This window comes from Suncus etruscus, chromosome 4 (genome assembly GCF_024139225.1).
Source record: "Suncus etruscus isolate mSunEtr1 chromosome 4, mSunEtr1.pri.cur, whole genome shotgun sequence".
Classification (NCBI taxonomy): Eukaryota; Metazoa; Chordata; class Mammalia; order Eulipotyphla; family Soricidae; genus Suncus; species Suncus etruscus.
Genome location: NC_064851.1, coordinates 34493397 through 34504120, shown reverse-complemented (window position 1 = coordinate 34504120; position 10724 = coordinate 34493397). Strand labels below are relative to the sequence as shown.

The 10724-nt window shown below is 33.7% G+C and overlaps 1 protein-coding gene across 3 annotated transcripts in view; it reads right to left on the bottom strand.

The window, feature by feature from the left end:
• Positions 1–2830: 2830 nt before the first annotated feature.
• Positions 2831–10724, bottom strand: part of ADGRL2 (adhesion G protein-coupled receptor L2) — a 196705-nt gene continuing 188811 nt past the window's right edge. For all 3 annotated transcript variants that reach the window (XM_049771789.1, XM_049771788.1, XM_049771790.1), the window contains 4 exons: positions 10581–10709; positions 9962–10058; positions 8134–8262; positions 2831–4857 (listed from right to left, as the gene is read on the bottom strand). In XM_049771789.1, coding sequence (XP_049627746.1) covers positions 4103–4857; positions 8134–8262; positions 9962–10058; positions 10581–10709 — 1110 coding nt within the window. In that variant the 3' untranslated portion in view covers positions 2831–4102. The remainder of the gene's footprint in view (positions 4858–8133; positions 8263–9961; positions 10059–10580; positions 10710–10724) is intronic.

Below are 10724 nucleotides of genomic sequence, written 5' to 3'. Positions count from 1 at the left end.
AGTCAATAGTAATGCTATCAGAGAGAAGATGGAAGACTCTAGAGCCTTATTAAGACTTGAGTGGTAGTCCGTTGCCAATATTTGAAAGGTGCTTATAGTACAATTAATTAGCCTAATTATAAGATGCATTTACAGATTATTATTAATGCCCTCTGACAGACATGTTACCCTGCCTGGCCTTGAAAGCCAGGGTCCACACTAACTTGTAATGAACGCGAATAATGTTCACATTTTTTTTTGAAACAGCTTACAAAATAGATATTAGTAAAAAACATGATATCCTTCATAAAGTCGTGTTTTTGTGTTTGGTGCATTTACCTACACAATGTGCTGCTACATTCACTTTGATAATGACTCAGTGACATAGAAATTGTCATTTCATACCAACTAATAAAAACGGTCATAAATCAATCTTCAAATGCACTATTTGCTCATCCTTTAGTACTCTTGTTTCCACATTGCTAATACATGCTTTTTAAAGGATGACTTAAAATCAATTTGATGTGATGTGTCATTTTCACACATAAAAATACTAATTTTATTACCCTGTGAAGCAATTCTCATATATATTCACATGCCAGTAACTTTTCAAATTGACATTTGAAGTTTAATACAAAAAAATTCATGGGAAGAGAAATATCGGGTACACATGATCATGTGACCTCTTGGTTCTAAGTTTTCATTACAAAACACAGCAGGGGTTACAGTCTTTAAAGAAAATTTCAGTATCAGTAAAACATGAAGAAAATTTTCATTTGAAAAATTCGACTTACATGCCATCAAATTCTACATAGGTAACAAAAAACTGCAATCAAATTTCCACTGAATTATTTATTTATTTATACAAAATTCTCTGCCCATGAGAACATCTTAATGTTTGGTTTTAAATTTGGAGGCTCAAAGTTGTATTGATTAAAAAGTAGCTTTACTTTTTCCTGTATAAGGAAATCAAGTGTGGTAACCATAATTTTAAAATAAGTCCATATTAACTTTTTTATGGTGCTTATTTTCTTTTCGTGGGAGAGCATACTAGTGGTAATTTTCTGTTAAAAATGATCACTGTGGTTAAAGTGTTTTACTGGTGAAAATGTTTTATAAATGTTCATAACTTTACACTAGCAACATATTTAAGAATTGTGCATGTTCTCTTCCACATAACTTTGAAAGCCTTTTATGTGAATATATACAAATGTATATGTTGTAACTTTTGTAAAAAGAACGAACACCAAGCCTATATTTTAATATAAAATCAACATGGTGAATCTGGATTAACTTCTATCAAGACACATTCAAGGCAATAAAAATCACCAATTCCTCATTATAAATAGAGCCATTGAGTATCTGGCCTCTGGGTTGAGGTACAGTAATAAATTTACAAAATTTCAGTTCCACTATCACAAGAATAACAATAAATTATGTGTTAGTTGTGTATCCAGGTGAAGTCTGGTCAAACCCAAGAAAACTATTGCGTTAACAGAACCCTGCATCTGTAGTAAAAGACAGTAGATAATAATTTTAGACCTAAGAAACTACTTCTATAGAAAGGCTCCTGGATGTAATTTAAGGCAACATTTATGCATTTTTAAAAGAGGTCTATTTTTAAAAGTGATTCTTTTTTTTTTTGATGGCAAAGATAAACGAAAGCTTTCAAATAGTATTCTCTAATATAAAGACTCCTAATAAAACTATTCTTTCTGAGGAGACCATTCATTATTTAGCTACTAATTAGTTATTCCCATCTTACCAGGTTTGTATCTCATATATTATATATTACTCATATATATTTCTGTCTCAAATAAACAGAACTAAAGAAAGAATCAGTGCTACTCTTGGGGAGATGGTGGTTAAGAATAAGTTGGTAATTCACTCAATACTGAAATAACATGACCTTAGTTAGCTTGTACATTGTGAAAAACATGACACAAAATAGTTTCCACAAAAAAAAAGGAAAGAAAAGAAAAGAAGCATCATGTTTGATTAAATACACCCAAGTCAATTTTTGCAAATTTCTAAAATTTATTTTTTTAACAAAATAGAAATATCACTGTAGAAGAGTGTTAAATGTGGGAACATTAACATAATTTCTTAAAGTCAATCTTTATCTTGTTTATTAATCTTTCTATGTGACTATACTTCTATTTTACCCTATTAAAATGTTGATAAGCTTAGGATGTCATGTCTACTTTACTCTACTTACATTTTGATACAAGTATCCAAACTTCAAAATTTTTTCTCACTACAAATTTTAAACGCAATAGGCATGACGAAGTGCACCCACATAAAGGGATCTCCAACTTGTGGAACCAATCAAGAGACCGACTAAGCCTTAGAAAAATTTGGTATAAACATTTATGATGTAGACAGGAAAACAGAATATATGTGTTGAGATTCAATTATATGATTTTTGAACTTGAGTAAGTCCTTTCCCCGATAACAAATATTATTATTTGCAGCTGCCTATAGTTGTACTTATAATCCTCATATTGTAAACATTTTTAGGCATTTCTTCTTGATAATGCCAAAAAGTCACTTTTCATGTGATTCTCAAGTATGACTATGAAAGTTCTGACACTATTTTTCTTTTCTGTTTTAGTTCTGGTACAATAATAATGTCCCGAGGACAGTATTTCCCTACGGGCATTTATTTATCTGATTTTGTGCATGGGTAATTAAAATTTAAATGTAGTATATTATTTTCAGCATATAAAACAGCAACGTAACATATGCGTGGACTATTATGGAGAGCCCTAAATATACCGAAGGATGGGATTAGGGTGGCAAAGAACCAGTGTTAAAGCTAATTTTGTCATACATAAAAGCGCACATCAACTACTTGAAAAAATTCACATTTATTTACTGTCAAACTGTGTTAAACTTTACACTGGATATTAGTGATGGGCTCATTATTAACAGGTTTACACAAAAGATGAAAGGAAAAGCAGAATTTTGCTGAAACAATTTACATTTCATTAGAACTTTATCATAAAATAAATTAATTACTAAATATAGGCAGAAGGAATATGGAAGAGTAATATTTATGTTTTATTTTATTTTTTAAAAAAGAATAGGCACCATTAGTTCACTAGAAAGTTTGTGAGAAGTGCCCAGTGCCCACTTTGCCCTCTGTTGAAGAATAAACAGAGGATGACACAATCTTTTCTAGATTTTACCACATTTGTGCAAGGCATGGCATAACTGGCTTCAAAGAGTTTTCTCCCCATAAAACACGTTCTTTTGGCAATAAGAAATTCAAATAAGGACTAACTTGTCAAAGTAGAACACTGTCTACAGTGGAAATTAAGTGAAAATGGATAAAACTTACCATGACAAAGTGTGAGAAAAAACATTTCATAACATGTGTGCAACCAAGAGCTTTTCACAATATTTCTTCAAACTCTTTAAAATTATTTTAATGACAATTATATTTCAGTTGGACACAAATGTATTTATTTTACCCTAGCAATAGAACAAAATATAATTTCTTTAGCCATTTTTCATGAGAATAGTTCATTGTACAGTTGAGGAAACATATGAAATAAGGCCTGTGGCTTGATTGCTAGTGGTTAAACATGTTTTCAATCTTTGCCTTAATGTAAAAGATTTGCAGCGAACTGCAAATTGACGCAGAATATCTCTCCTGCTTTTCCAAGTCTTGTCGGGAATAGTAAGGTACAGTAAATTTGTCCCACAGGATTTTAAAGCCTACGTCTTGTATATAATACAATGCAGGCCTACAAAAACGGTGCAGCCATATTTACAAATTTAGTTCACAAACTGCTGCAGTAAAATGGCTGAAAAGTTTTGTTTTGCCTGTTTTACAATTTCTCTAAACAGCAGCAGAATCTTAAAATACCTGGTTGGCATTTCTTTTCTTTGTAACAAATAATTCATCTTAGTATACTCTGTATATACAAAGTATTTGCATGTTTTATAAAAATTCACAGAACTGCAAGGTTCAGTCATCTTTTTTACACTGAGGAACCACAGGTCAGTCAACATAGCCATCTCTTCGGCAGAGTGAGGGAGCTGTCTCAGGCCGGTGGCGTCTTTATCTGTTTCTTAATACTTTGCATGTGGCCCTTGGAATTCCTTAGCTGCACTATTAAAGACTTGTGACCAGTTGCATTTGTCCTTCTCTAACGTCTCCTTCTGGAATACATCCTTCTTTGTTGATGGGGATTATGTACCCATCACTATTGCCCCTGCTGATCTGGTAGCACATCTGAAGCTGCCGGCCAGCTCCAAGATTTGGCATGCTCTGATAGTATATATCCTCATTTTCACTCCTCCTGGAGGGAGAAAGGTCCTCTTCCATGTCGGGACTGCTCTCCGGATAGGGAGAGTCTCTGAGATTGGGCATGCTTGTGTAAAGAGAGTCTCTGTTGGGGGACTGCAGGTGGTCCTCAGCTTCAGCCGTGAGCTGAGAGACGTAGCTGTCTGTACCCTCAGGCTTCACTTTCTTCTGAGGTTGGTACAGAAGGGAGTGAGTCCGCTGAGGAATGAGCGGTGCCTCGAGTTCTTTGTGATGGAGCTCCAGCCCTGGGTTGTCTGCGTGCATCAAAGATGAAGCATCTGCTACGATCGCATCATCTTCACTGCTGCTACCTCCAATCACAGGCTTGATGGGGAGGGTGAGCTCCAGGTTGTGAGTCTTGCTGCTGCCCCGTAGGTTGTTGTGCACTAACTCTGAAATGATCATCTTCTCAAAAGCCGTATCATCCAGACTCAGTCCACAGTCCACAACCTGCACGCTGTCATTATAGTCCCCCTTGCGCAGTGAGTAGCTGTTGTTGAAATTACCATTTAGCGGTAGAGTATCCATGGCACTTGTATCCCTGGCATTGTTCAGTGAATGTCCTGAAACAGAAAAGGGGGTGGAGGATTGCGATTATTGCCTCTATTCCTTCTTTGAGGATCTTTAATTCTTTTTTTTTTTTTTGTACAAAATTTTTTTTAATGTCGTTCAGGACAAAGTTGTTTGAAAGCTAACACTTGAAAAAGTGCCAGGCTTTCCGGCATCCCCAACTGTAAAGAGTGGCAACCCCTTAGGTAACAGAAAAAGTGTGAAGGAAATAATACTGTTTTCCAAGGAGGGAAGAGAATATCGCTTTAACAATTTGAGGGGAGATAGTAGTTAGTAATTGATTTTTATTCCAATTCGCTGACACTCTTATAAAGATGACTTCACTCCATGCCCTTGCATAGTTAATGCAAAGCAATTCATTAGTGACATTTACATTTTAAAAGTACAAGACTATGGCTGTTAAAAATAAAATTAAATAGAATTTGTCCTAAACAACACTAAATTAAAAAAAAAAGCCACATACAAAATAACTAAAAGCAAATGTACAACATAAACCCACAAAACTGGCAAGCAACTTTTTAAACGACATTCTAACATTTCCTCTTTCTGGAGATGAAGTAAAAAAAAGAATGAAAAAATGGACAGATACAAAGAATTTATGGTCAACACAGACAGCCATCTCTCACACTGACTGGACCAGGGGCCCACAAGCATCATCCAACAACACGACAGACAGCAGGTGGAACGACTCACTTTGGACAACTCACATCATGTCTGTCTGCTCAGGCTATCTGGCCTAAGAGTAGCTGATATATAAAAGAAAGTAAAATGATTTATTGTAACATGATGAAGAACTTCTAAGCTTCTCAGCAACTTAGTCAGAGCAAGGGTTCAACAAATTACCAGCAATAGCAGCCTTTTAGTTTTTATTTAATATGTCTTAGTATTTTGATTTTTTTTTTAGCACTACTATATTTCTATCAGCAACGGCCTCAGGCTCCTAATGGTCAGAGTTTGCCTGCAGCCCTGCAGTGTGCATCAGTCACAGTGACAGCATGGAATGAACCAGCAGAGTCTACTGTATGAGACTGGCCCACAGACACCATGGGCATGGAAGTTAAACGTAGAAATGTCAGGAAATTTCTTACGTATGGGTCACAGAAATTAAATCAAGAATAAGTATCAACTATGGAATGGCAAAGGGTGTCAGTCTTGGCTTGTATATTTTTTATTTCTAAAGGAATGAACGATTTGGGTAAGTCTGCTGAAGATATGAAGAGATTTAGGAGGAAAAAAAAATGTGGTGACATGCTCTCTTTGAATAGGAGTTGTATTTTCTACAGACACAAAGACATGTAAACTAAGACATCACAATGCTTCTTAGGCAAATGAAAAAAATAAAGTTTTAGAAAAAATAAATGGTTTGTACCATGGAAAGTTAGGTTATTCATTCTCAAAATCCTAGAAAAAATATCACTTGTCTACAGATAGGTCTGGAAAAAAAAAGAATGAAATGATGTTACTGAAATGAAACTGACCACTGTGAGGCTGCTGCATTGTATGCAAGGCTTGGAGGAGTTTAGGAAAAAATTGAAATCTTGGGAAAAATTAGAAAATTTCTCCTTTTAAAGCTCACTCCACTCTTAAAGCTGCAGATTATTTTAGAAAACTCAATCTAATAAGTATCTGATATGCTCTCATTAGCCCCAAATAAAAAAGTGACAAATTGGATTTATTGATAATTAGTAATACTTAAAAAATTCTGATTCAACTTCTACATTTGAAAAATCCTGGTACATGTATAACAAAATGAAGTTATGATAGTTATTTGTAAGATTATCTTTAGCATGGGTATAATTCTCTAGCTTCATAAATTTATACATGCACCACAGCTTATTATTTATAAGATCAACTAGAAAACATTTTGGCATTTAAAATTATAAGTGACAAAGATTATTTGCTAGCAGTTGTTTCCTCTGGAGAGGTTCAACTGGGTGCTTTTCTTCCATTTTATCACTCCTTAATTTAAAAAAATATATACTGGATAACCCAAAAGGAGTTTTCTATGATATACTGCAGATTTAAGCACATCTTTGACTGGTTTTGAAGAGGCAACTTTTTCTGCCCAAGTTCAGGTAATTCACTTGAAGACTTTCCACAGCCTGTAGCAAGATTACTGTGGGAATGCAGAAATGATAAGTCAATTATTAAGCATTCTGGTTGACAGTACCTCAGGCTTTAAAGAGCAAATTATTTCAGCATTGCAAATACTTAAGTGTGGACAGCATTTGCTACAGACCTTTGTTACTGACAAAAGTCAGTACAGATAGATGTACTGTTTGAATTTGGTAAGATTTTAGTTGCAAATTGTGAACCACTTGCCCGCTGAGTCTACTTCATGACTGCTAGTTATGTTTTAATTGTGCCGGTTAAAAATCATGCTGAAAAAATTTACATTTGATAGGCAAAGTTAAGTTTTACTCCCATACTTGTCTCTCTGTAGGTTGCTAGAGGAAAGCATAAAGGAAAGTAAGAAAAACAAGAGAATGAAAAGAGAAGCTGCAGTTATGTTAAAAGATTTTTTTTTAAGAAAAATGGAAATAAAATTCTGCGTTTAATTTAGTGGCAAATAACAGTTACAAATATTGTAAGCTAGCAGCAATTATGCAATAACCCTGATACCAAAATCTTGAACAGTTTAATTACTTTATTTTTATAAAACATAAGCTATATTGAGGAAATAGTAATTGAGGATGGGTTAGTGGCAATCTCTCCCCCTCCCCCAATAAAAAAATGATAGGTATAAACTTACTAATATTAACTTTATCCACAAAGATTGTTTTAAACAAAAAACTATCATAAAGCTGCACTATACTATAGTTTGGTTACATCAACAATGCTGGATGGATTTTTCTATACCTAGGCATCCAAATTATCTTTATTAGCTAATTCATTCCAGTAGTAAATTCTGTCAGCAAGCTTTCGAGTCAACTGAACAGTATATTACATAGATAGGATACCTCTAAGTGATATAAATCTTGAAGATGGGCTCTCGGACCTTGTGAAGTCAGTCCTGTAATAATATATTAAGATTTATGCCACCTGTGTCAAAAACATGGACAATTATTGGTAAATACTATTATGACTTATTTTTTTACTATAATATAGTGCAGTTTTAGAAGCCTGGCATGGGCAGCACCACAATCCTTTCTGAGAAATTAAGGTTGTCATAATCAATAGATGCCAACTTAAGTATTCTAATAAAGGGCAAAAGATCAGAGCTCTGTTTAGCAGTAAAGAAGGTAGTTTATTCATAAGTATAAGCACACCTGGTGAGTTAAATACAGGAGCTGAAGGGGCATTACATACAACTGTTTCAGCGAGCAATGTGTTATAGGGGTTGTTAGTGCCGTGGGGTCGAAGAAGAGGGTTTGTTAGTAGGTAATTGCCAGTCATTCCTAAAGCAAAGAAACAGAAAAAATAATAAAGATACATCAGTTCTCTTATTTTAGCGTTACAGTTGCAGCAAAATACTTTTTGTATTCAGCAAAGGTAGTGGATAAGTTGACAACGGAAATTCTGCTGAAATTTCTGACTGTATTTGAACTACTAATTTGAAGGAGAGAGGGGAGAGGGAAGTTAAATTTCAGTAATTCACAGGTGCTTACTAAATCCCCCAAGTAAACACCTGCTGAGAATGACATTTACTAATTTATACAAAATCACTGTTAAACAAAAATGGCAATTAAATGCATAGAGATCAACATTATGTTTCAAGATGTTACTGCTTAATATTAAAAACCTAACCACTAAGGCCCCGAAGAGGGAATCTCAAACTTTCAGAATTTACAGGTGTGGGATTATCCCTCAAGAAAACATCTGTGTTAATACCAATTTTGAAACAAGCAGGAGGAAAAATAACTTCCACAAATAGGTAAGGAGTATGACACACTGCACAAAGCTTCTCTTAGTAAATGCAAGAGCACACATGCTGAGGGAAATAACAAAAAAAAAAATAATAAAGACTGTAATGAATTATTAGATCATTCACAAATTCTATATAAGAAGAATATTCCATCTGTAATCTTATTTGCCAGGTTTCAAACATAAATCATTGAATAATTCGTTTCTATTTGATAGTCATCTTAACAGCATTAGGTGAAACAGCAAAGCAGTGGAATAAACACACATTTCAGTCATTCTAACTGACACACTACAAACCTTTCAATACTTATCAAACATGTTTTGCATAGCTAATGTAATTTGACTCAAAATATTTTAAAGTTCAAGTTGGTTTTGGTGCTAGATGTAACTCCTTTTTTCATTTTAAACCAGAATCTCATCAGAACAATGTCAACAATGAAAAATGTCTTTAATATTTCATTGTGATAAAATATAACATGTATTATATTACAAGTCAGTACATCAAAACTGAAATTACCTGGATAAATTACCTATACAAGGTCACACACACACACACACACACACACACACACACACACACACACACACAATGACATATGATTTTTTTTATACTAGATTGATTTTAGGAATACATGTGTGTATGTGCCCTTGTGCCCTATCTGCCTTAATTATTTTATTTTCCAGTTTACTTTTAGAATTATATTTTCTGATAAAAATCAAGGGGGTAATTATAGACACATTAAAAATTAATTCAAATAGAAAAAAACTATCAATTTGCATGTATTTTTTAATTACAAAGATTTACTATCTGCTATAGTTTTTACTGTTAGAAATAAATGTAAAATAAAATAATTTTGCAAACAAGAACTTTTACTGCAAATCTGACACTTTAAGTGTGAATAACTGTTCTAATTATATTGTATGTTTTAAAAGAGAAACTTGTATGTCTCAGAAAGAATGCATTTATATTCATTAGCAAACATTTTAACCTGTGGCGATGTTCTCAGCAATCTCTCCAGACTTACTCTGTTGGTATGGACTTAAAAATTATACTTTTTTTGCATTACATCAATGAATCAAGTGATTTATATGTACTTTAACGAATGAACAGGTTTAAGAGCCTGTGATATAAATTCATGTGGGATGAAAATTCAACACTTTCTCTAGAATGATTATAAATTGGTAAAAGGTACAAAATTTATGTTGTAAACTCAAATTTTCCTAGAAACTGACCTTGATTAAGTGTTGAAGTGCTATTGATGTCACCTGAGATAAAAGAAGATTCAGATTGTTTTCTCACAGTGTCATTCCACATCCTTCTTATACGACTCTATTAACATAAAATAGCAAGACATATGTTATATTAGTTTCCCCCAGAAACTAAAGACACACAAAGATTTACCTATACAATCTGTGCAGATTTATCCATCAAGTTTTCTTTTAATAAAATGTTTGTTGATTCTGGTATAAAATTAAGGAAATATATAGATATATATACTATTCTGTTGCATCTCTACTAAAATGTATGTAATCTTTCGCACATAAATTTCTTTCCAGTGTGGTGATTATTATTTATCAAATGTTCACTGAGTACCCATGATGAGCTCAGAGAATGAAATAATTATAATACAGTTCTTAAAGTGATTCACCTTTCAAAAGAATGTGTGCAACTAAAGACACAGGTTGAAGTAATATTTAAAAAATTAAGACCAACATACTTTAAAAAAAAAGGCAAGTATTCGCTACCTAGATAACTATAATGAGGAGACAATTAGTGCATCTGAACAGAACATGTCTCAATAGGCTTTCTATAAAGAATGTTAATTAAAGATGCTGTCAGAATCTTTGTTACCTGTGTGCCAGAAGAATACCGAGCACTGGTTCTGGTGGTTGATGCCTTCACAGAACTGTGGGGGCTCTCAGTGGGGAGGCCACTGCAGCAATATGAGTGTCTGAAGCACTTGCCATATTCTTTTCGTACCTGTTTTGAGAAACA